Source organism: Peromyscus eremicus, chromosome 2, assembly GCF_949786415.1.
Source record: "Peromyscus eremicus chromosome 2, PerEre_H2_v1, whole genome shotgun sequence".
Lineage (NCBI taxonomy): Eukaryota > Metazoa > Chordata > Mammalia > Rodentia > Cricetidae > Peromyscus > Peromyscus eremicus.
In genome coordinates this window covers 44,294,141-44,320,668 of record NC_081417.1, presented here as the reverse complement: position 1 = coordinate 44,320,668, position 26,528 = coordinate 44,294,141, and the positions used below count along the sequence as shown (strand labels likewise).

General features: G+C 40.0%; 2 protein-coding genes across 2 annotated transcripts in view; both read right to left on the bottom strand.

The window, feature by feature from the left end:
- The window catches only part of Coq3 (coenzyme Q3, methyltransferase), a 32,108-nt gene extending 14,764 nt beyond the window's left edge, over positions 1-17,344 (bottom strand). Inside the window, exons 1-2 of the mRNA XM_059254058.1 lie at positions 17,200-17,344; positions 1,108-1,234 (exon numbers count right to left, since the gene is read on the bottom strand). Coding sequence (XP_059110041.1) covers positions 1,108-1,234; positions 17,200-17,308 — 236 coding nt within the window. The 5' untranslated portion in view covers positions 17,309-17,344. The remainder of the gene's footprint in view (positions 1-1,107; positions 1,235-17,199) is intronic.
- A 4,354-nt stretch (positions 17,345-21,698) lies between these two features.
- Positions 21,699-26,528, bottom strand: part of Pnisr (PNN interacting serine and arginine rich protein) — a 27,787-nt gene continuing 22,957 nt past the window's right edge. The window contains exons 10-12 of the mRNA XM_059254055.1: positions 25,311-25,481; positions 22,270-23,362; positions 21,699-22,036 (exon numbers count right to left, since the gene is read on the bottom strand). Of these exons, the coding sequence (XP_059110038.1) occupies positions 22,006-22,036; positions 22,270-23,362; positions 25,311-25,481 (1,295 nt within the window). The 3' untranslated portion in view covers positions 21,699-22,005. The remainder of the gene's footprint in view (positions 22,037-22,269; positions 23,363-25,310; positions 25,482-26,528) is intronic.

Genomic DNA, 26,528 nt, shown 5'->3' with positions numbered 1-26,528 from the left:
TCCCTCAAATCTGAATTTAAATAGAATGTTATCTACAAAATCTTCCTTGATGCTCAACCGTGGGTCACACTCCCCCATTTTAACTCCTATGTCCCTTTGTATTTCATGGGGTTGTATAATCATCTGGTCATGTCTGTTATTCATCAGACGACCTACTGTGAAGGGACGGCATGGACGGTAGCATATCATTTTATTCCTAGGGACTAGTACAGTTCCTAGAGCATCAGTTTCTCAGGAGATAATTGTCAAATAGATAATTTGAAGGAAAGAGATCAGAAAAAGTATATAATTTGTCCTCATTCTTTTAATCACAAGAGAAAGGGAAGCAAAACAAAAATTAGACACAACACTGAGGTGCATGTCAGTACAGTGAAGAAAAATACTCCAAAGCTCTGCTTGGCCAAAGATAATTAGGCTGATGTTTCACCTACACCCAACCTCAAAAGTGCTCACTCACAAGATGCAAGGGTGTGCACTTAAGAAGTCGACTCAGTTTTAACTAGTACTGGGAGGTATTTTTCACAAGATTAGACACTAATTTGTAAAATCTAAACACACAATTTGCTACTTAATCTTACTACCTAGCATTATCAACTTCTCTACCTTAGCATGTTCACGGTTTTGTTCTGTCACAAGGGGTTACAGAGAAGTAAAACGTCTCCATGTCCTTAATACAGCCTTCTCTCTTTCCCTTTCTTCTTTTTTTAGTGATAGAAATGGGGCTTAATAAGAAAGAAAAAGACACTCTCCAGGGTGGAAGTGGGCTGGTAAACTGGAAAGAGATGTCTAATCATCTATTAAAAATAAAAATTGTCTCTGAATTTGAATAAATGGCATACATGGCTATATACTGTATTTTCCTTATAACTTTTCAATAAACTTGAAGTTTTCTAAACCTAAAAATTATTACAACATAATTATTTAAGAACATTTAAAAAGTGCTCGCTTCGGCAGCACATATACTAAGAACATTTAAATGAATAAAGGCTACTTTAATTAAACCACATGAGCTTTTACATTCTAGCCAAGTTTATTAAACATAGTCAAAACTAAACTACCATTACACATAATTATGTAAATCTCTACCAGAATAATAAATAAACTCACCTGTCAGTTTTTATTCTGGTCAAACAGGAAAAAGTCCTGCTGTAGGATCCAAACGACATGGTCCTGTGTTCACTGAATTCGCATGGCTTAATCTGTAGATTCCTAGTGAGCTGATTCCCTGAGTTAGCTGAAAGCAAAGATTAAGTATCCAGAGAAAAAGCATGTAATTCCTGCTATGAACATAGTTGAAGAATTTTTATATGGCATTCTTACAGCGTATTGCAACTGATAAACAAATGAGTTTCTTAATTTGGGGTTTAGTTAAAAGAATAAAATAAAGTGTCTTTCTTCCATCTAAAAATTAAAATTATCAAAATTAAGTAGTGAATATGTAAAATCTGTCACTGTTTTTTAAAAACATTTATTTGTGTGTGTGTGTGTGTGTGTGTGCATGTGTGTGTGTGTGTGTGTGTGTGTGTGTGTGTGTGTGTATACGCATGTGCCTATGAAGGCTAAAAAAGGATGTTGGACCCCCTGGAGCTGGAGTTACAAGCAATTGTGAGTCATCTGACATGGGTGCCGGAAACCAAATTCCAGTCCTCTTCAAGACCAGCAAATGTTCTTAACCAATGAGCCACCTCTCCAGTCCCTGCCATTAATTTTTACATCTACACAGGTTGCATTTAAAAAAAAAAATCACAAAATATATTCAAATATAAACTTTTACACTAAAATATTAATTTCTAGACTGTCAAAACTAGTTCAAATTCTACCAGTTCCATGCTACCTGAAATGCTTTTTTAGAGATGCTTTTTAGAGGGCAACAAAAGTTGGTGTGTGTGTGTGTGTGTGTGTGTGTGTGTGTGTGTGTGTGTGTGTCCTAAAATAAAAACTCATAGACTGTATGTTCAAACTTACATAGAGACATGCTTAATGGATTATCCTGTTGTCCAATTAATATTTAGACAAAGTATCCTAGAGACAAAGATGACATTAGTCATGACAAAAGACAATCCACCAAGATGATAAAGCAGTTCTAAATGTGTATGTACCAAACAGTGGAATTTCAAAACAAATAAAGCAAAATTAACAGAACTGAAACAAGAAAAAAACAAACCCATGGCTACAGAGAGGGCCAACACTCCTCAGGAAGTGGAACAACCAACAGAAAAAAGTCAGCAAGGACACAAAACTGAACACTGTTGAGCAATACACATAACTGAAATTGTGAAACGCGCCACGCAAACTGCAACAGAATCTACATTCTCTCAATCATTCATAGATCATTTAAAAAGATAAGACCAAATTGTCATTATTTAACCTCTAAAGAAGGTTAATAAATAAATTCTTTATTTAGTAAAATAAAGAATCTAACCAGATTCACAGTTAAAAGCCTTCTAAAAAATGTCCAGGCTCAGATGGTTCCACAAGAGAATCTCCTCTGCAAGGACAGCAAGTGCTCTTAACCACTGAGCCATCCCTTCAACTCCCAAAGGAATCTTACATTTAAGCAAAGCTCCTGGAAGAAGAAGTAACAAACAATGCTATCCAGTCTCTTAATAAAGCACAGCAGCGGTGGGCAGTGGGTGTCAACAGAACACACTGCAATCCCAGCACTTGGGAAGCCGAGGAAGGAAGATTGCAAGATGGAGGTCAGCCTGTGCGACATGGTGGCCCTAACTTGTTTTGTTTCGTTATTTTTTTCTTTTCTTATTGAGGTTTATGTTTGTTTTGATTATTTATTTATCTATTTGAGAGAGGGAAATAATATGAAGTTGGGGGTTGGGTAAGATCTAGGAGTAGTTGGGGGGGAGAGTATGATCAAAATATATTTTATGAAAAACATTTAAATAAAAAAATTTGAAAACCACTCAAGAGGCAGAGACAGTTGAATCTCTTGAGTTCCAGGCCAGCTTGGGCTACAGAGTGAGTTCTAGGACATCCAGGGCTACACAGAGAAACTCTGTCTTGAATGCCCCCCGCTAAAAAAAAAAATGAAAACAATAAAACAAGACAAAACCTCTAACAATGCAGTATACTTCACAACTTGTTTTAGAAAGCTAGAATTACTCTAAAAACCAAAGAAGATTACAGATTAATTTGCTTAAAGAGCAGATATAAAAATATCAACAAATTGCAGCAAATAAGATCTAGCAATATATAGAAAAATAATAAAGCATAGTCACACTGGCTGAGGCCAATGAAGCAGTTTACAAAACCCACACCCATCCAAGATGAAAACTCAACAAATAAGAACGGAAGGGAACTTAGCTTCCAAAGCACCTATAAAAATCCTATAGTTCACATATAACTTAAATGATAAAAGAGTAAGATGCTACCCACATCAGGAAAAAGATCTTAGCTGTGGCCATAAAGCAAGAAGAGGAAGCAAACCACACAGGATGGAAAGAAAGAAACGTAATGGCTCCTACTGTCTATGTAGAAAATCACAAGGGGTCTTAAATTTATTTTTTTTTTAGTATTTTATTATGTTTACCTTGTGTGTATGAGTGTTTTGCCTGCATGTAAGTGGACTTTGCGTGTGTGGTGTATACAGAGGCCAGAAGAGGGTATCAGATACCCTGGAACTCGAGTTCAGGGATGAGCTACCACGAAGGTGTTGGGAAACGAACCCAGGTCCTCTGCAAGATCAACTGCGCTCTTATCTTACATTTAAACAGAAGCTTCTTGAATTAAAGATTTGAGGTCGACAAACTGAAACAAGCAGTAGGAAAAAAAAATGAAAAATGTAACATCAGACAAGCAAGATGGCTCAGCAGGTAAACATGTGTGCCATCAACCCTGATGACCTGAATTCAATCCTTGGGACCCACATAGTGGAAGGAGAGAATGGATTCCCACAAGCTGTCCTCTGACCTGGACAGGTGTGCCATGGTATGCACCCACAACCCCTCTTACACACAAAATAAAATGTGAAAAATAAAAAATAAACTCACTGATGTTCATGTAAGCAACCCTTATTGAACTCAGTGAGCCTCACACAGAGAAAGACCTAACGGTAGATGGGGGGACTTGTGAGGAAGAAGGGATTCTTCAGGAATGGAAGGGAGCAGAGAGAGAATAATGGGGAATGACTATGATCAGTGTGTGTGTGTGTGTGTGTGTTTGTGTGTGTGTGTGTGTGTGTGTGTGTGTGTGTGTAATTGTGAAAGGGAACAACAACTGTTCAATATTAATGAAGACTAGGAATAAAACAAATGAAAGCCACTGTGAGACCCACACACCATTCAAAATGTGTAAAATTTGAAAATACTGCAACTTACTATGTGAGCACTAATCTCAGAGAAGTGAAATGTATATTCACACAAACCCATATATGAATTATATATGTATAACATATATTTGTGTGTGTGTGTGTGTGTGTGTGTGTGTGTGTATGTATGTATGTGTGTATTGCTTTTTCAAGACAGAGTTTCTCTGTGTGGCCCTGACCATCTTGAAACTTGCTCTGTAGACTAGGATGGCCTGGAACTCAGAGATCTGCCTCTGCCTCTGCCTCTGCCTCCTGGGTGCTGGGTTAAAAGGCGAACACCACTGCCCACCTTATATATGAATATTTTAACAACTTTATTTATAAAAGCTTCAAACTGAAAACAACAAAAATGAACCACAATAGCCAGCTAGAAACTGTGGAATAACTATACTCAAAAGTCTAATGATAAACTATACTCAGAAATTATAACTATAAACTATTATCCAGAAATAAAAGGTATATATTGATACATGCAGACTTAGATGAATTTAAGGGTATTCAGCTAAGTGAGAAAAATCCTCAATAACAAAAGAAACATAGTATATAATTCCACTTATGTAATATTTAAAATTTTGTTTGTTCGGGGTTTTTTGTTTTTGTTTTTGAGACAAGGTCTCACTACGTGCCCTGGCTGGCCTGCAACTTACTATGTGCACCAGGCTGGCCTCAAACTCACAAAGATCCACTTGCCTTTGCCTCCTGAAAGCTAGGATTAAGTTAAATTTTTTTTTTCAAATATGTATGGGTGTTTTGCATGTATGTATGTCTGTGCACTACTACCGCGCCTGGGGCCTGCAGAGGCCAAAAATGGGTACAAGGTCCCTTGGAACCAGGATTACAGACAGTTATGCTCAACCGTGTGGGTGTTATGAACAGCCATATGACCAGAGGTCCTCTGGAAGAGCGGTCAACAGTGTTACCTACTGAATCACCTCTCCAACCCCCACGTATATAGATAACACTTTTGAAATGATGTGGTGATATTTTATTTGTGCACCCCAATAAAGCTTGCCTGGGGATCAGAGGAAAAAGCCAGCCACTATATTAAACATAGAGGTCAGGCAGTGGTAGCACATGCCTTTAATCCTAGCATTCGGGAAGCAGAGATTCATCTGGATCTCTGTGAATTCAAGGCCACACTGGGAACAGAGCCAGGAGTGGTGGCACATGCCTTTAATCCCAGCACTAGTTAACCACAGAGGTCTGGAGGTCTGTACAGACAGACAGGAAGTGACAGAGCTGGGTGGAAAGAGGAAGTGAGATGGCAGGGCACAGAAAGGTATATAGGTGTGAGTATACAGGAAGTAGCTCTCTCTGGAGTTGGTGAGGTGAGGTTGGCTGTGGCTTGTTCTGTTTCTCCGATCTTCCAGCTTTCACCTCAATATCTGCCTCTGGGTCTTTTATTAATAAGATTATTTAGCAATTTGTCTTACAAAATGACAAAATTATAGTTACAAAAAAACACATCAATGGGAGTTTTAGATAAGACAGCAGACTAGAAGCTACTTCTATGAGAACTGATGGAGAACGTCAGAATAACGGGGAAAATAGGCTTTATTCCAAAGAGAAATAGAGGAAATGCTTTGGAAATCCATGAAGTGGAAAGAAACTAGAATAGAACAGAAATAAAGAACCCTGCCACAGATAAGCAAGCTGAACACAGCCCCAGCCATACCCCAGCTGCTTCCAAAATGTCAATCAGATAAGATCCAGGAAGTCCCCCCCTCAGGTCAACGCCTCAAATTCAGCAACAGGCTTTGGGGAGATCGTGGCTCCTCTGAGGCACAGTTTAGCAGCACGGAAGAAAAATCTCACTTTGTCACCCTGGGTTGCTCAAAGGACAGAAGCCAGGTGCCATATTGGTAAAAATGGACCCACCCCAGGAGCCAGATCATGGAATAGCCACAGTCTGGGGAACTCCAAATTAGCCTGCCACAGCTCCTGTATTGAAGGATGGCCCAGAGGCAGCTATAAGAAGCAGGAGGGCCAGATGAGCCAATATCAAGGGAGCAGGAGGCTAGTTCAGGGTGGGAAGTGCATAAGGCGAGCTAGCTCCACTCTCGGTGGTCAGACCAGATTTCATCAACTATTTCTCTGATAGTGAGGTCAGTGGGGAGACATAGAGTTGACGACCCCTCTCTGTCCTTCACTGCTGAAGTCCATGAACTCTGAAGTTCCAGAGGGGTACACCATACCCAGAGTGACACCCCTCCAGCAGGGTGCTGAATACTTAGGAGGCCTCGCAGGTAGGGCAACGAGTTCTCTGCTTTCACTCATCCCAGTGCTGTGGTCACCTCCCAACTCACCTGGGAGACACCCACAAACTAAAGCAGCTGCCCTGTACTGTATCATCTGGAGAGGTTCTGCAGGGTATGTATGACATCTGCCCTGGCCACAAATGCAAAGCTAACTGTGGCAAGCAGAGGCTTCTGGTATACAAAGAATAAAAACACAGACAAGAGCCCCCAAGCTCACCTGGCCCTCCCTCTCTATGCACTGGACTAAGAGCCTCCAAATTTAAGGAACCAGAAGAAATCTCTCTCAGTCTCCATCTCCATCTCCCCACCCCCTCTCTCTGTCATGTGCGTATGTCCCCACTTCTGGGAGTTGGCTCTCTTTCCATCATGTGGGTTCCAGGGACCTAACTCAGGTTGTTAGGCCTGGTATCAAGACCCAACTTACTAACCCTCCATCATCTTATTGTTCTATTTATTTATTTATCTATTTATTGTTACGGAATATTTGTTTAACTATGCAAAGATGTGTTGCATTTATTTAATTATGTAAAGATGTGTTGCTGTTTTACCTTGCCTACCTGAGGCACCTGATTGGTCTAATAAAAAGCTGAACAGCTTGTGGGAGCCCATTTTCAGGTTCCTCGTGGCTTTACCCAGCAGGTCCTCATAGAGGATGATTAGAACACGGGCCTGAGTGCAGGTGTCTGAGATGGTCTGCACTTAGCTGTGCTGGGAGAGGTCTTTTGCTCCACCCCTTGGCGTTTCTATAAAAACCCTGGAGCAGAGACAGTCGGGGCCCTTTGGGAAAGGTTCCAGGCCCTCTCAAGGCTATCCTTTATTTTCTATCTGTTTATCTCTGCAAGATTCTCCACAATAAATCCTTCTATCTAATATTGCCTGCTGCTCGCACTCAAGAAAACTCTGGGGAACTGTGGGGGTGGTTGGGTAAATGCCCCACAACAGCTGACAGTGAGAGAGAAGGTACAGATGGGACTTCCAGGCAGGCAGAGTAAGGAGGAGGAGGAACTTAGGCTGGGGTGGGTGATGGGTGCAAGAAAAAGAGACATCAGAGAGATGCCAGGGGCCGGCCAGACAGACATGGAGGAAGCAGCAAAGTAGGATATACAGAATGAAAGAAAGGTAAAAAGCCCTGAGGCAAATTAAGTTTAAAAAGTCAGTGAGACAGGCCTAAGCTAAGGCCAGGCATTCATAATTATAGTAAGTTTCTGTGTCTTTATTTGGGAGCTAGTTGGCAGCCCAAAGAAAATTCCAACTACAATCTATCTACCTATTTATTTATTTTACATGTATGAGTGTTTTGCCTATTTGCATTTTTGTGCACCACATTTGTCTGGTGCCCACAGAGGTCAGAAGAGGGCATCTGTCCCCCTGGAACTGGAGTTACAGATGGTTGTAAGCCACCATGTAGGTGCTGGGACACAAACCCAGATCCTCTGAAAGAACAAGTGCTCTTAGTCACTGAGCCATGTCTCCAGCCATCTTCTTTTTTATTCTGTGTGTATCTGTCACTTCACTTCATCTAATTTTATTTATGCTTTTCCCCCTCCAATTAGGGGGAGTCATTTTTCTTATCCTTTGTCCCCCCCCCCCTTCTCTATACTTGGTAGTATTTTGACTTTACCTTCTGATAAGTGAGAGTTTTCTTGTGGAGACACAAACAAATGTCTACTCAGCCCAGAAAGGGAATGAGAGGCATTCCACCAAAGTCCATTTGTGTGTGTGTGTGTGTGTGTGTGTATACATGAATAACAGACCAATAAAGCTGTAACGCCACAGAAGGCCCCTGCTCCCTGAATATGACCTAATTCAGACAACTCTAGGACATCGCCTTCCTCCTTAGCAAGGGGTACAGTGGGGACATGCCTGTCTTCCATCTGCTTTTGTAAGCCAAGCCAGTCAAGCTTTAAAGCTTCCCAAACACTCACCAGCACAGCGTTTGGCTTTTCATCAGTTTCCCCCGAAGAACTCCAGCTGGCACAGTGCTGCAGTACTCAGTTTCAGCCAACAGGACCGGCCCCACTGTTTGCTTTCTTGTTCTTTTATCTCCTCAGTGCTTTAGCAAGATGCCAGGCTAGACCATTCAGGGCTTCCAGAGCCGAGCCTACCATAGGATTCGGCAAAGCCACTAAAGCCACTACTGAATCGACTTCCTTAACTTCCCTGTGGACATAGTTCTGTCTGGCCTGAAGAACTGGACATCAGTTCCACTTCTCTTGTTCTTGCTTCCCCGGGAATGCATGTCCTTCCCATACTGTATTCTATTTCCTGATCTTCCTGCGGATCATAGCAGAATAACCAAGTATTCCCAATGGCTTGTAATAAGCCTGTCCACCAGGAACTGGCTCTTCTTGTATTGCCTCAGGTTATTCAGCCTTTGTCTAAAGAAAGGATAGATGGCCAGGGGGTGGTGGCGCACACCTTTAATCCCAGCACTCGGGAGGCAGAGGCAGGCGGATCTCTGAGTTTGAGATCCGCCTAGGCTACACAGTGAGTTCCAGGAAAGGCACAAAGCTACACAAAGAAACCCTGTCTCGAGAAAAAAAGAAAGAAAGAAAGAAAGAAAGAAAGAAAGAAAGAAAGAAAGAAAGAAAGAAAGAAAAAGAAAGAAAGGATAGATGGTTCTATTATTTAGTTTCTCTGCCTCTACAGCACTCAGACTAATCCCATTCATGCTCATGAAGCTGTAAGACAAAGACTGTGACAGGCTTTCATTGCTTGTTCAAAAGTCTTTTCCAGAAGTGGGTGTGTTGGCACACGCCTTTAATCCCAGTATTTGGGAGGCAGAGGCAGGTAGATCTCTGCTGTGGAATAATCCTTCTGTACACTGTGTGAATTGTCGGTGTGGTTGCTTTAATAAAGAAGCTGACGGGCCAATAACTGAACAGGATAAAGTTAGGCAGGAAAGCCAAACTGAGATTGATGTGATGAAGAAAGGCAGAGTCAGGAGTCACCAGCCAGATGCAGAGGGAGCAGGAGATGAACGTGCTGTGCTAATAAAGGTACCATCATGTAGCAGAGTGTAAATAAGGAATATGGGTTAATTTAAAATGTAAGAGATAGTTAGTAATAAGCCTGCTATTGGCCGAGCATTTCAAATTAATATAAGTCTCTGTGTGGTAATCTGGAAGCAGCTCCCAGGACGAAAACTCCGCCTACAGGTCTCTGTGAGTTCAAGGCCAGCCTGATCTACATAGTTGAGACCCTGTCTTGAAAACAAACAAAGTCTTTTCCAAGCCATGCAGTTGAGAGATAAAATACTCCTTTGCCTTGTCTCCTGGATTGAGCCATTCCTAAGGTCCCTATCTACATGATCAGTCATGGATTTTCTCCTTCTCTTATTAAAGACTGGACCTGAGGGCTATTGTCTATCACCTTTACCTTGATCTCTCTTACTATGTGGCTCTTCCCAGGGGTTCCAACTTTTTGAATCCTAGGAAGAGTTTCTTAGCACACATCCAACCTGCACTCTCTTTCACTTGAATCTTGCCAACTGTGAGAAACAACACACCTCCATTTCTCTTTTTTCCCCTTTTTTTCCCCCCAGATTAGTGACTTATACAGAGACTAGAAACAGCATGTTTGGGGGTTTGCTTGCTTGCTTTAAAAAAAAAATGTAATTCCTCCCTTACTCCCACAAGCTCTTTCTAGAAGACAACTGAGCCTCATATGTATGTCATATTACCCCAAACAAAGCCTATACCACTGAAGCCACAGCCTGCTTAAGACACTGACCCATACATTCTACTTTCAGGGACTGATAAACATCTTTTAGCCCACTAACTGTTTAGGGAGCATTCCTACAACTCAGGAGGTAGAACCTATTCATCAAGAAGACACCATGTGGTTACTGGAAGTTGAACTCAGGACCAAACATTTTAACAGAACACAGGCTGTATACAACAAACCTATAGCAACATTATACTAAATCTGGAAAAACAGATTGCCCCTAAAATCTGGAATGAGGCCAGGTTGTCCATTCTCTATACTCTTATTGACTGGAATGTTTAAGGTCTTAGAGCAGTAAGACATAAGAAAGAACAAAAATTAACCTGCCTTTAAGAGAACAGTGTAAGCCGGGCAGTGGTGGGGCACATCTTTAATCCCAGCACTCCGGAGGCAGGCAGATCTCTGTGAGTTCAAGGCCAGCCTGGGCTACAAAGTGAGTTCCAGGACAGCCAAAGCTACAGAAAGAAATCTTGTCTTGAAAAATCAAAAGGAGGATGGGGGGGGACAACAATGTAAAAACCAGCCTTACATGCCTTGCATTTCCTATGTAATCAGCTTCTACAACCTAAGCTAATGTATATAACTTTAATTATAAGTTATTTACTCTTCCATGCCCTGAAAAAAAAAAAAAGAAAGAAAGAACAAAGAGATACAAATAGGACAGGAAGAAGTCAAATTATCACTATCTGCAGGCTACATGATCTGTACTTAAAAGACCCTAATCGCACCAAAAAGCTCTTAGGTAAATGCTTTGAGCAAAAGAATAGGATAGGAAATCAACATAGAGAAAGTTGTAGCTTTTATTTATATTTTTTCACTTGCATGTATGGGTAGTATATTCATGTGAGTGGGTGTGCATGTCCATGCATGCATGTATGGAAACTAGAGGCCAATGCTGGTGTCTTCTTCAATTGCTCTCTACCTCATTTCTTCAGACAGGGTTTCTCACTGAACCTGTAGTTCATCAACCGGCTAGACTGGCTGACCAGTGAGCCCCACAACTGTGTCACCTCTCCTTCCCAGTGCTCATATGACACGCACATGCCACCATATCTGTCTTTTTTCATGGGTGCTGAGGACCCCAACTTAGGGCCTTACGTTTTCACAGTAAGCACTGCACCTATTCACTAAGCTATCGCCTAAGCTCTTAAAAGTCAGTGATTTTTCTACATATCAATAATAAACTTGCTGAGAAATCGGGGTGGGGAAGGGGGTCACATTCACTAAGACTTAAAACAAACCTAGGAATAATCTAACCAAAATAGTGAGAAGATTGCTGTGGATATTGCTCTATATAAATAAAATGCTGATTGGCCAGTAGCCAAGCAGGAAGTATAGGCGGGACAAGCAGAGAAGGGAATTCTGGGAACAAGAAGGCTGAGTCAGGAGACGCTACCAGCCGCCACCATGAGTACCAACATGTAAGATACTGGTAAGCCATGAGCCACGTGGCAGGATATAGATTTATAGAAATGGGTTAATTTAAGATATAAGAACTAGATACCTAGAAGCCTGCCACAGCCATACAGGTTATAAATAATATAAGCGTCTGCGTGTCAGTGAAAACTTTAGAACACTGACGTAACTGAAAAAGGAAACTGAAAAAGGCACTAGGTGGAAAGATTGCCTATGTTCATGGCTAGACCAAATTACTATGGTGGAAATGGCTGCGTTACTGAAAGCCATCAACAGGTTCAATGCAATCTCCATCAAAATTCCAAAGAGAAAAGCCTGGCGGTGGTGGCACAGGCCTTTAATCCCAGCACGTGGGAGGCAGAGACAGGCCTGTGAGTTCAAGGCCAGCCTGGGCTACAGAGGAGATCTAAGACAGACACTAAAACTACACAGAGAAACCCTGTCTCAAAAAAAAAAAAAAATTCAATGAGATTCTTCACAGAACCAGAGAAAGCAATCCTAAAATTTATGTAAAAGTACAAGTCCTCAAATAAAGAATGCAAACTTTAGCAGAAAGAACAATGCTGGAGGTATTACAATATCTAATCTCAAATTATATTACAGAGCCATAAGAACAAAAATACCATGGTACCGGCACATACAAAAAAAAAAAAAAAAAAAAACAACCAAATACCAGACGCATAGACCAATGGAATCGACCAGAGGATCCAGAAATAAACTACATTGGTATAGCCATCTAATTGTGGACTACACTGACAAAAACATACGTTGGAAAAAAGCCAACCTCTTCACCAAATGCTGGGAAGACTGGACTCTCACATGCAGAGGGACATGTGGTCCGTATTTTTCTCTCCCTGCACAAGTCAATTAAAAACAGAGCAAAGTCCTCAATTTAAGACATAAAACTCTCAAAGTGCTAAAAAGAAAACATGGGGAAAATAGTGCAATGCATAGAGAAAGATTTTTCTGAACAGGAATCCAATATCACAGAAAATCTCGAAAACTGACAAATGGGGTTATGAGAAATTAAGAGTGTCTGACAACAAAGGAAATAAACATTAGTATGAAGAGACAGCTACAGAATGGGAAGAAGAATTTTACAAAAAGAAAATGTATGTATAGACAAGGGATTAATTAATTATATATGTTAATATAATTAATATATTTCTAAGACATATAAAGAACAACACAAATTAATCACTCCTCTCCTCAAATCATTCAATCACAAGCAAGGTAATGAACAGAAAAGAACAAAAACAAAACAGAGCAATGGGTAAGGGCACTTCCCACTAAACTTGTTTTCCCACAGGACTCACATGGCGGAGAGAACCAGCTCCCATAAGTTATCCTCTGACCTCCATATGTGTGCCCACAAACACACAAAATAGATACATGGGGGGGGGGAATAGTCACAAAAATACAAATGGCCAACTAAGCTTGAAAAAGTATTCCACAACCTCATCTTTCAGGGAAACTTGTGCAGCAGCTGTGGAGATCAGTGTGCAGGTTCCTCAAAAAAGAGAAACAGAACCAGCTTTAGACCCAGCCACACCACTCCTCGGTATATACCCAAAGGACTCTTTAGTCAGTGCACAGAACACTTTCACATCCACATTTATAACGGAACTACTCATGATAACCAGGGAATGGAAGCAGCCTAGATATCATTTTGAGTTTTTTGTTTGTTTGTTGCAATTTGTGGGTCTTACATTACTTAGTTTTCCTTTTTAATCATAAAGTCCACTACAGGCTATCTCTCCAAGTCTCCTGTCACCATCCAGTTTCTCTCCTTGCGGGCAGGGCAGCCAGTGTCACTAGATTTGTTTGCAAGCTTCCAGAAACCTTTTATACATATGCAATGACTTGAATGTAGCAATTCCTGTGTTTGACATAACATGCACGCATTCTCACAGCTTGCTTTAAAAAAAAAAAAAAATCTACCAGTTTTTCTCGGAAACTGCTTCATAATACTGTATAAAGAGGTTCTTTTTGCTTTAATTAAGAAGTGGACAGTGATCCATTGCATGGCAATATTATAATTTATTCAAGCAGCTCCTTATTAATGAGTATTTGGGTTTTTTCTTTTTTCTAATACCAAACCATGGGATTGAATTGAATAGATAATTTTCTATATGTTCCTTTAGGTGAAATACCAAAAAAAAGTCCAAATGTGTGCACATTTACAAGTTTGCAATTGCCACTCACAGACATTGAATCAATTTATAACCCTATAGACAAAATTATAGACAATATATGTGAGTGTCTAGTGCCTGGTGACTCACACTGACCACCCACACAATGTTCATGAAATATTTTTATCCTTGATAATTGGTGAAAATGGTTTACTAATGTAGTTTTAATTCATCACAGGTGAGGCAAAGTATCTTATCTTAAATATGACGATCATTTGCATACTACTTTTGTCTTTTTGTGGTCTACATACTTATCTTACACTCCACAGTTTCATTATTGTTGTTGCTATTTGTTTGTGCTGCTGTTATTCTGAGACGGGGATCTCACAGTGTATTCCAGCTGTCCTGGAATGGTAGGGCCCAGGCGGACCTCAGACTGGTTAAGAGTTGTTTTAATTTTATGTGTTTGCCTACAAGTTTATTGTGTGCACCGCATGTTTTCAGTGCCCATGCAGGTCAGAAGAGGGCATTGAATTTCCTGGGACTGGAGTTACAGACAGTTGTGAACAACCATGTGGGCACCAGTCAGTTTCTAGCATCCACGCTGGGGAGCTCACGAACACCTGTAACTCCTGTTGTGGAGACTCTGCTGCCCTCTTCTGGCCTTCATAGACACTTTCACACACAGGGCAAATGCATTAAAAAGCTGGGTGTGGCAATGTACACCTTTAATTCAAGCACTGGGGAGGCAGAGGCAGGCAAATCTCTTGAGTCCGAGGCCATCTTGACCTACATAGTGAGTTCCAACTGTTTCAAGATGGTCACTTTCTGGGAGTATACATGGCTTTTCATGAACTTGTCATGTCCTAAAACATTGATTGTAGCATGAATCTTAAAGAGTCTTGTTAATAAAATCAAACCTGATGCCAGTTATTGGGGTGAATGCTGGAAGATCAGAGAAGCAGAACAAGCCACAGCTACCTCACCTTGCCAGTTCCTCAGCTGATCCTGTTTCCTCAGACTGGAAGCTTCTGAGTCCTCATCCAAATGGATTTCAGCTGAACTGTGCTGCTCAAAGCCTAAAAGCTTAACCAGCCAAATGCTTCTAGTTTCTGGTCTTCACGCCTTATATATCTTTTTGCTTTCTGCCATCACTCCCTGGGATTAAAGGCTTACTTTCTGGGATTAAAGGCATGAGTCACCATGCCTGGCTGTTTCCAATGTGGCCTTGAACTCACAGAGATCCAGAGCGATTTCTGCCTCTGGAATGCTAGGATTAAAGGCGTGTGCTACCACTGCCTAACCTCTATGTTTAATTTTGTGGCTGTTCTGTTTCTGACCCCAGATAAGTTTATTAGCGTGCACAATATTTTGGGGAACACAATACCACCACAATTGATCCCACTGCTGTGCTTCCTTCCTGCCCTCCAACCACATCTGTTCTCTACCTCATTCAAGACCTTCCCTAGTCCCAAGAACAGATCACATGTTCGTCCTACAAAATTTGTACAAGGTTTTATTGGTTCCGTTTTAAATTTCTGATTATAAAGGCATACATTGTGTGTGTGTGACTAGAGAGATGGCTCAGATTGTTTTTCTAGAGCACCTGGCTTCCTTTCCTGTCAGCAACAGGACAGCTCAGAACCATCAGTAACACCAGTCTCAGGGGCTTCAGCACCTTCTTCTGGCCTCTGAGAGCTCCAGATACCCACATAAGTGCACAAACACACATACAAGCAAAGCACCCACACACATAAAATAAAAATCTTTAAAAAAAAATAAAAAACTAGTTTAGAAAATAAAAGCATATAAAAGATGATAAAATGACACACAATCACCTATCCCTAAAATTTGCTAACATTGGCTATGTATTCCCAAGTTTATGACTAATATTGATTTATGCTTGCTCTCTTAAAATTATCCTAATAATTTTTGCAGGTGAGTACAAATGTATTTAAGAAGGCTTTGTTGCCTTTATTGTCATATTAAAATTATCAACCATACCACTTAAAGACCCTAGCCCTTCAGGCTTACACCCCCAAGCCTCAGGAAGAAACTTCAAGTACCAAGAAATGAGAAACTAAAAATCTAGTTCCAAGGGCAATCTGACTGAGCCACTACTCAATCACCCCTGAAACAATATAACAATGTAAAGAGATTTCTATTAAAAAAAAAAATGTGCTCAACTGTGACTGGGAAAATTGCAAATGTTCCAGGGAGGACCACCTTGACCTGTATGCGAACTGCACTCCCACCCTGATACCCCCCTTGAGGTTTCAAGAAAAATGTGCACACTGACGTAACTGTATCCCCCTCTGTGATCACTCTGTAACCAGACAATGATTTTATGAAATTAGCTTCTAGACATAAATCAATCAAAGTGACATTGTATGGGAATTGTAATCTTGTGGATTTTGTGGGGTTTTCCTTTAAAAGCCCTTATGGGGCTGCAGTAAGTTGCGACTCTTGCTCTTGGGAGCAGAGGAGCCCTTCTATATAATAAATCCTCGTGCTGTTGCATCAACTGGACTGGAGTCTGGGTTCTTGGGGTGCCCACTTGAGACCCTAACCTTTGGGGCCCAGCACCACTACCATATAATAGTCATTTTCATGTAAAGGATGAACCTAATTTTCTGCTTACTACTCGAAAGTTCAAAATCTACAGCACCAAATGCAATTAGTTACTTTTTTTAAATCTTATTTCCAACGGATGAATTGTTATTAATCAAGAGCATAAACGAGGCTGCCGGGCAGTAGAGGCACACACTTTTAATCCCAGTACTCGGGAGGCAGATCTCTTTGAGTTCAGGCCTGCCTAGTCTACGGACGGAGTTCCAGGCCAGCCTGGGCTGTTAAGACAGAAAACCAAAACCAAACCAAAAGAGCATAAATGCCTTAAATTCTCTGGCAGGGGTGGAAAGAAAATGAGCAACAAAATAGTGACACAGCGCTATGTGATCAGCGGGTGTGTTTTTCTTGATCTGGTAAGGAGAGGAAGAGACACCTCCAAGCTCCAGCAAGTCCAATGCTGGCGCCCGGCGGCCTGAAACTCAGGGTTCAAATAGGACAAGGGTCATAGGCTATGGCGGCGGCCCACGGGAAACGCTCTCCGACGCCCAGACCCTCAGTTCTCAGCTTTGTCTCGGCTTCTGCGAACTAGAGGATCGTAGCCACTGGGGAGGGCAACACCTAGTCCTGGAGGACGACCAGGGTGAGGACGGTGGCCGCAAAGCACTCTAAGTTGAACCAGCACGGAGCCCGCGACTGCCCTCCGCTGCCTGCCGCGCCTGCGCAGAGCCGCCAGTGGCAATGAAAGGCTCGGGAAAAACCTCCGCACGACACTCACCCAACCATGAAGTTACACGAGGAGGGTGGGCTACTCCGCTGGGACACCCAAACCCAAGCGTTCCTAAAAAACGAACCCCACGAGAGCTCAGCCTTCCACCTCTCCACATCGCGACAAGAATCCCACTCCTTTTCCGGTCCCTCCTCACAACAAATCCCCAACAGAATGGTTCCGGTGCCCACACTCGCCATCTGCTGCCGGCTTTTGAATTTACAGCACAGTTAATGTGAATTGTGACCATTGTTAAATAATTCGAGCTCAGCTACCAAATTACGTCAATGAAACAATAAAATCTTCCTTATAGTATAAAGGCCATGAAGATCTTCTATTACTACTTACCTCCCCTACGTATCACTGTGTTTGGATTTCCTATTTACCAGGTATCTCCCCAGAGACGTGTGAATTCTTGAAAGACCCTACTCTAATACTCGAAATCACAAGTATGAACGCACTTCGTCCGAGAGCAGAACTCTTTCTCTTCCAAGGCACTCAATTATCACAGAGAATGAAATTCCAAATTTAAAGTACATTTTCTGAAACTGATCTAATATTCTGTACAGGATACATCATATGTAGCAGGAAACTTAACACTCAGTTTAGACGAAGATCAGTATGTAACATTTTAATTCTGACTGCACATGCTTTGTCAGCTTGACACTTTAGTCACCAGGGAATGTGGAGCCTCACTTGAATTGCCTTCATTAGAGTGGATGGTGGGTTTGTAAGTGGGAATATTGATTGATTTATGTGGGAGGGTCCAGCCCACCCGCAAGTGGTCCTGGGTTGTATCAGAAAGCCGAATAAGCAAGACAGTAAGCAGCTTTAATTTATAGATCTTGCCCTGACTTCCCTCAATAATGGATTAAAATCTCTAAATGCTTTTCTCAAATTGCTTTTTAAAAGATCGGTGTTTTATCATAGCAACAGAAAGCAAACAAGGCAGTTTTTTTTTTTTAAAAGAGCCTTTCCTCATAAAAGCATAGGAAATTTCTAAAATTTAGGTCGTCATTCTACATTTTCAACAGGCAGTGTCATTCTTTGAATCAGTGAGATTTACTCAGCTCTCATTTACATCTCCTGAGCTAAAATATTAGCCGAGGAAGAGCAGCTGCAGACTTTTCAGCTGCTGTACCATATTCAGAGTTCCTGCATTTGGAGATATATGACCATTTCTTCAAATGAAGGCAGAAAGTTCTATACAAAAGTTAACAGGTCTTATGTTTTTGTTGGATTGACAGATCCAAGGAAAGTCAATGGTGCAAACATGGTTAAAATTCTAAAGACTTTTAGTAAATGGATTGTACTTACATTCAATGTATACTACACAGCTCCACTGCCTTCCCAGTTTCATTTCAACAAAGGCAAAAGGGTCATGTGCCTTAAATACTAGTAGGAGAAGCAAAGAGCTTTCTAGACCCCAGCACATCAACAAAAAGTTTTCTGCAAATTAAGCCTGAGCTGTGTCAGAAACAAAAGCATGTTGACTGTAATGCAATATGTAGCTACTGTTGCAGAAATATCCTAGAGTAACTCTGGTTTAACTTATGAACAAGCTGTAAACTAGCTTATACATATTTTAGAAAACTCAACACCTATTTACATTCATAGTGTGTTTTCTACATTTTTTCATCAAAAATGAATGCTTATAATGTCTGTAAAAGTTAATGTCTATAAAAGTTTTATCCTTTGAACTACATCCACTCAGCTGAATGGGTTTTTGTATTTACTCAAAGTCTATCACTTAGCAACTCTGAGAAACTCTGTCCTGCCAAATTCTATTTAAAACTAAACTTAAAGGGAAAATGGAGAAATTGGGGAGGATCCAAGTTCAGTTTTCAGCACCTACAACCACCTGTAACTCCCTACCTAGGGCATCTAACACCAAATTCAGCCCTTTTTGGGCATTCTAACACATTCATTATAATTAGTTCAGTTTAGAAATTTCAATACATTAAATAGGTTTTTTTTAAGCCGGGCAGTTAGTGGCACATGCCTTTAATCCCAGCATTCAGGAGGCATAGGCAGATGGGTCTCTGAGTTCGAGGCCAGCCTCCTGTATAGAGCAAGTTCCAAGACAGCCTGAGAAACCTGAGAAACACTGTCTTGAAAAACCAAAGAAAAAGTAGTCAACAAGACAGTCTACAAAGGCAAAAGACAAACACATTAATGAAAAAATGCACAATATGTGGGGCCTGAAAGAAATCTTCTAATTTCCTTTTCCAAATCACATTATCTTAATGGGGTGGGGCCTACCTGTATTCCCCCAAAACACTTTAATTCCTACTCTAGAGAATGCTGAATCTTTTAAAAGGCTTTTTTCCCCACATTTACTGTGTATGTGCAGGCATGCACAAAGCAAGTGTGGGAGGGTTACAGAACAATATTATTTGTTTAACAATATTAATACTCAGAATGATATTATTATTACAATGAAAATAATATTTCACTTGAAGATTGATCTAAAACTCTTTAAGGTATGAAAAGGGGATGAAAGAACAGCTTTCAGAGTTGGTTCTCTCCTTCTACCATTTGGGTCTGAGGATTACTCAGGTCACCAGGATTTGCAGCAAGCATCCTTACCTGCTGAGGCAACTTAAAATAGCCCTGAAGGGAATCAATCCACCACTTACTCTAATCTATGCTTGTGTGTGTGTGTGTGGTATGTGTGGGCTAGAGAGAGTGTCTTACCCCCTGGGCCAGGAGTTATAGCAGATTGTGAGCCACCTAGGAACTTGTGAGCTGGGAAGCAGACCTGGGTCCTCTGTAAGAGCTGCAGCAAGTGCTCTTAACCACTGAGGCATCTCTCTAGACTTTCAAAAGAGAATCTCTTAAAAACAGTTCTCATTAACCAATTCAGACTGAATGTCTCAAATATTGGAGATATTCATTTTTGAAAAGCGTCATTTTTTTAAAGGATTTCATAACCAAAGTTTACATCTAATTAGCTTTCATGTATGATTTGGCATTCACACCCTAAATTATGCAAGCCATATCCTAACATTATTTTCCCACTCAGATAAACACTATGTCACATGTAAAATAAATAATGAACTTTCCATAAAAATATGACAGATAGAAACGCAATCATAACACAGGTGTATCTACTAATAATCATGAATAGTTCATTGGTTTTAAAAATTACAGATTTAATGATAAAAAGCATGCAATTTATTAAATAAAACTGGCATATTCCTTTTGGCTCTCCATTTGTATGTCTAAAAATGTATGTATCATAGCCAGCAGAATTTTTCATTAGAATTTTATTTTGAAAATAATATTTCACTTGAAGATTGATCTAAAACACTTTAAGGTATGAAAATTTTATACAACTTATCTATTACAAATTAATCAGAATTCTTCAATTAGGTACACTGTGTTAGCTCACCTACATAAAAAATATTGCACATTTTGTCTCCAGGTGTTACTGATGAGTAAACTATATAGAACTCCAAACTATTTATTCTGTGAAATGGCAACTTCATAAATATTGGAACTAAATGCACTGTAAACAGCCATTTTGGTAAACATGCATTTATTCACAGATTTATTTCCTTTAGATAAATGCATAACTGCTCAAAATTAAGATGCTATGTCGAGGTACAAGCGCACACAAACAAATCTATTTCTGTCTTCATTTCAAGGAAACACTGATCTTGGCAAAAATCTGGCATTATTTTTAAGATGAACTATTGCTGGTAAGAAAGCATAATACTTTAAAACTTCTCTGTGTTCTGCACTTGCACTTCTTTTTCAGTTAGAATTGAAAAGCATTGTTTCCAGAGATTCAACTACCGCTGCTTAAGTGTATCATCTTAAAAACTTAGACCCTGAGGCAGCCGAGCACTTGTCAAAATGCCTACTAACTCATGAAGCCGTGACTCACACTAGACCACTCACTGGTCACAGTTTTTGGAAACTGACAAAATCAGACCATTTTAATGTTATGTAATTGACACAATCCTGCATAACACAGTATTCCTCCATTAAGCTGAGGCCATATTATAGTTTAGAAATATAAATATATTGAATCCTAAGTCCTATTTCTATGGTAACCCCAAGGTGTTATGCATGTAACAGGAGTGACTATATAGTTCCAGACTTGACTGTTAGTGTCAAATATTCATTACAGACAGTTCTACTGGTGCAATGGCCTGATTGTTTGCAGCAACTTCATTTTACAGGAGTGAATCACATTTTATACACATAGAGAATATATTACTTGAAACCTAGGCCCCCCACCGCCCCAAAAGTTTAGGAAGCTGACCAGATGCCTTCAAATGAAAAGTAAGGAGATTTTCTGGCTCTTTCCCACACCCTGAAAATTGGAATTTGACAAAAGTCCATGGGCATAATTTACAAACTTTGACAAACTATTAGATTAAAACCATTTTCTTTGGGGAAGATGTGAGGAACCTTTAAAACCTGTTATACAAAACTTCAGCTGCCTTTTTATAAAAGTACGTTCCTTAGATTAAAATCATAAAATTAAGGTGCAAGAGTTTAACAAAAATGAACTGAAGAGCTTTATTGACATCACAGTACATTCAAGAATAATTTGAAGAACATTACAGCTGAAAGAGAATGGCATATTTATAGTCTTATTATGTACTATGTCTTGAAAAAAATGTAATACAAAGAAATCCTATTAACTTGGAGCAGCATTTGGAAAAAGACATCTATTTACACAATTAAAAAAAAAATCTGGTTTCACCTCCACAGCCACAATGTGCCTCTATAATGAGACAAGCCCTTAAAACTCATGGAATTTTTAAAAACAGCATCATGGCACTCTTGCCACATCATTCCTCAGCGTTTACGACGGGGAGGGGTTGTTGATCTGGAAAAAAAAACAACGGGAAAAGACAAAATTTAAAAATAAAAATGTATTTATACTTAAAATCTGCAATATAAATAAATACTGTTATACAGGATTTCTAACATTATTTAAAAATATTTAACAAATACCAAACTGAGTTTATAAAAGAGAGAGAGAGAAAGGACACTTTCAATTTGAATAAATTCAAAAACTTTAAAAACAAATCAGACAAAATACTTTCAAAAGTATACTACCTTGATCGGGACTTAGACTTGTGTTTGCGGCTTGCCTTCTTACCAGACCTTTGAGATTTCTCCATGGAGCGCGACCGACTATGTTTAGGCTTCTTAGCCTTCTTTTCTTTGCTACTTCCAGGGGATTCAGAACTGCTCCTTCCACTAGAATCAGAACCTGAATGCTTTTTACTGTCTTTGGTAGCGTTTTTCTTACTGTCCTGTCTAGAGTCATGTCGTATGACTTTAACAGATATAGAACCACTCCTGCAGAACATTCTCTCACTGTCTCGCTTCCTTTTTAACCGATCATCCTGACTACTGAATTTAAAATCTTTTTCTTCCCTTTTCTGTTTCTCTTTTCTTTTGTCTTGTTCACGGTCCCTTTCTTTATCTTTCTTCCTCCTGTCTTTATCTACACTTCGACTCCTCTCCTTTTTCCTGTCTTGTTCTTTAGCCTCACCTTTATGCTTATGACTGCTCCCACTAAGATTTCCACGTGGATCCTCAATTTTACGCCTATCTCGACTCCTACTGCGACTGGAACGATTGGCTCGTCTATCCCTCGAGCGACTTCTGCTTCTACGTCTGTCTCGGGAAGGACTTCGGTTTCTTCGTCTTTCTCTTTCAAGGCTACTTCTATTAGATCTCCTCCTATCTCTTAGCTTTACCCTAGCCCTGCTGCTGTCTACTTTAATTCTGCGAGAGTAGCTCCTGCTCCTGCTCCTGCTCCGTCTAGCTTTCACTGTGGGAGACCTGCTCCTACTGTGTCTCTTTTTCCTTTTAGGAGAAGAGGAGCGAGAGGACGTGCAGCTGCTGCCTGAGCTGGAGCTGTATGAAGAACTGGAGACGGAGCTGCTGCTGCTGCTAGTCCTGCTATTGCTACTGGAGCTGCCGCTACTACTGCTCCCTGACCTACTCCTTCGCTCCTTCTCTTTCCCTTTGTGTTCTCTTTTGGGCTCTAAAACTGATGGAGCTTCATTTGGAGTTCTTTTCTTTTCATTAACCACATCACCGTCTGCTTCACTTGCTTCTAGCAGTGATAAACTATTTTGCTCTCTGTGAATAAATTCATTCATCTCTTTTGTAACCCTTTCTGTTTGTTGCTTTTCTTCTGAAAAAGAAAAAGACAAAAAGACACAGAAAAGCTAAATTAAGAAATGAAAAACTACCACACTATCAAATTATAAAAACAGTTTCATCTTTAATAGAATTAGGGTACAAACCACCTAAGTAACTAAAAGCTTTCTAACAGCTACATTAAAACAGTAAAAGTAGAATTAATTTCCACATTTCACTGACCTAATATGCCAAAAGTATTATATTTCAAACACTGAATCAAAAAGAACCAAGACATTTTTTTCCCTACAGAAAATCTTTGAAGTTTAGCACTGTCTACCAGTGTCAACACTTCAGTTGAGGGCTAGCTACATTTCAAGTACTCAGCGCCACATGCAGTTAGCTACCTGCTACTCTAGACAGTACAGTAAGGGTACATACGACACAAGAAAAGATTTCCCCTTTGTCCAGTACTAGTAAAGAAGAGATAAGATACAGTAGGGTATGGTGGTACACACCTTTAATCCTAGTACTTGGGAAGTAGAGGCAGGAGGATCTCTTTGAGAGGTCAGCCTGGTATGAAGAGTGAGCTCCAGGATAGGGAGGACTACATAGAGAGCCCCAGTCTCAAAAGACCAAAAACCAAAAACCAAAACAAAATAAACTGTTAACAACGTTTAGTCATTTCCTAAGAGATGTCCAAATAATATTTTTCAAAAATTAAATCCTAATACCCTTTCATAATTCTTAATATTATCACACACACTTAAAAACTGTACTTATGGAAGGGATTTTTTTTAATAAAGTATTTCTAATCTTCTATTTTCCCTAAATATCTAGCTGTTTTCTCAGTAGTTTTAGAAATACACTCACTCATTACAAAAGTCTATTTTCATTGCAACAATTTTAACATGATAGCCTGGTTAATGATCATGGGGATGAATGGCTCCTACACCAAACTGAAACAAAATAAAAAATACAATATGATCTTAATCTCAGCTGTTATCACATATTACTAACAATCAAGCCTCCAGTTCTATCCTACAATATTTCTACAAAACTGCGGTGATACAATATTATGAAACTATCTCTTACATTCTAAGAGACTGGAACTTTTGTTGGACCTCACAGCCAAAGTTAGTAACACACCTTGAGGTCACTTAAGACATAAGACTGCTATCCTGATGTGTACTCAGACTGTTTAACCTGCTTTTGAAAGGAAAATGTAACAATCAACTCATTTGTCTTGGATTTCCCATGCAGTCAACTTTTACAACCTAAGCCAATGCAAAGCTGTAATCTTAAATTACTACTCCTCCACTCCCCTGACCCAGACTATACACGTGTATTATTTGCTGCATCATCTGCCGAAAGCAGCAAATACAGAGTTGAAAGCAACTTCCTAAAATTGACCACAAAGGTTGCAAACAACTAGTTATGGACATTAGTTGATAAAGAGTGATGTCTGTGGGGTTGGGGATTTAGCTCAGTGGTACAACAGTTGCCTAACAAGTAAAAGGCCCCAGGTTTGGTCCTCAGCTGCCAGAGAGGGAGGACTGGCAATTTTTGTTATCTGGGTCCATTGGGATCAGTTAGAACCAGTGACTTGATCCCTTGTAAAACTCAGTTAAAGATTTCTGTACAGTATCCCATTCTTTTCTGAGGAGATATTTTCTGTGCTGTTCAATAAATACAGAGTACAGCCCTTTGCTAGGGAAAGAGATACACAGATAATCAGCCACCCAAGGAGAGACACAGGGACAGGGACAGGCAGATTTAGACTCACACAACAGACAGAGACAGAAGACACCGTGAACATGAAGCAGAGAAATCAAATCTGAACTTGCTCTTGTTTAAATAACTCCAAGGGGAAGTGCTTTTATTTTCTTCCTTAACGAGATACTCACTTACTATTGGTGACTCAAAGTAAATCACTAATGTGCATAATCCATGCATAAAAGCACCTATGAAACTATACAAAAGCTACGCAGATCTAAGATTACCTTCCATCTGTTTCTCTTGTAGTAGCTGCTGCTCTTTTTCTTTTCTCCAGAAAGCTTCCTGCTTTTGCCGGATTCTGTGCCGTAACTCCTCGTCGTCAGTATCGGAGGACTCAGAGCCTCTGTCACTCCTCTCATCCTCACTGTCTCCCGATCCATAACCACCCAGTCCACCTGTGTGCATAAAACCCGGTCTATCACACGGAAACACCACACTAGCCGCTAAAAACTGTCAAAGGTCCGAGGAGAAATTTTATTTTGTTTTTCATTGCCTTTTCCTGGAAGAATAGGCTTTTTCCGGGTGGGGAGAGGCATAAATTCAAAGTTTAAGTTCTCAGAATCTTCAGACAATGGTGATACTAATATCATATTCTTTGGACTATTTCAAGTGTTTCTCACACCAAGGAATCATAATATTAGCTTTCTTTTCTTGTCCACACAAATCAACAAAAGCATTTAACATGGCAATAATGAAGCCTTACTAAAGTTTAGCCAATCCAACTACTGTTATCAAGTTGAGGGTGATTCTGAAACTATTTCTAAAATTAATTATTTTATTGTTCAAACTTTCCTGGGTTCAGGTAGGATGCTAAGTAAATTTTCTCCAATCAATTAGAATACTGTAATTCTCCCTGGTATAAAAATGATATGACCTGCTCCCCACTCAGAAACAGTATCCAAACTACATGGGCATTTCATTCTACCCATTCTCTTGTTCCTTACATAAACTACCATGAAATGAAGATTCGGAAAAGGCAAACTCAAGCTTTAGAATCTTAGTACCATGCAAATAGCAAATTATGAACACATCACTACTACTGTAAGATAAACCCATTTCCTTAAGTTGAAACTTGATTTGCTCCGAAACAATTCATGTAAATCATTAAATCCATTACTCTCTGGTAAATTCCTCAGTATATATGCTGTAATTTTGAAAGGGAGTTTAGAAACTACCATGGTTAAACCACCACCTATTAAATACAAACTATATGTATGTAATATAGAACATATGTAATTATATATTATACATTACATACACACTGGAGCACTTAATGAGGAAATCCTGCATTCCACTCACCCAAATGAACTACATTCACTACTGCATTTATAATCATTCTGCTATGAATGCTTTAGTCAGATAAAGTAGATAAAGCTTTCAGACTGTAGTACACCTGACATCTAAGTTTCATAACTAGGTAGGACAGTGCATTTCCCACAGAA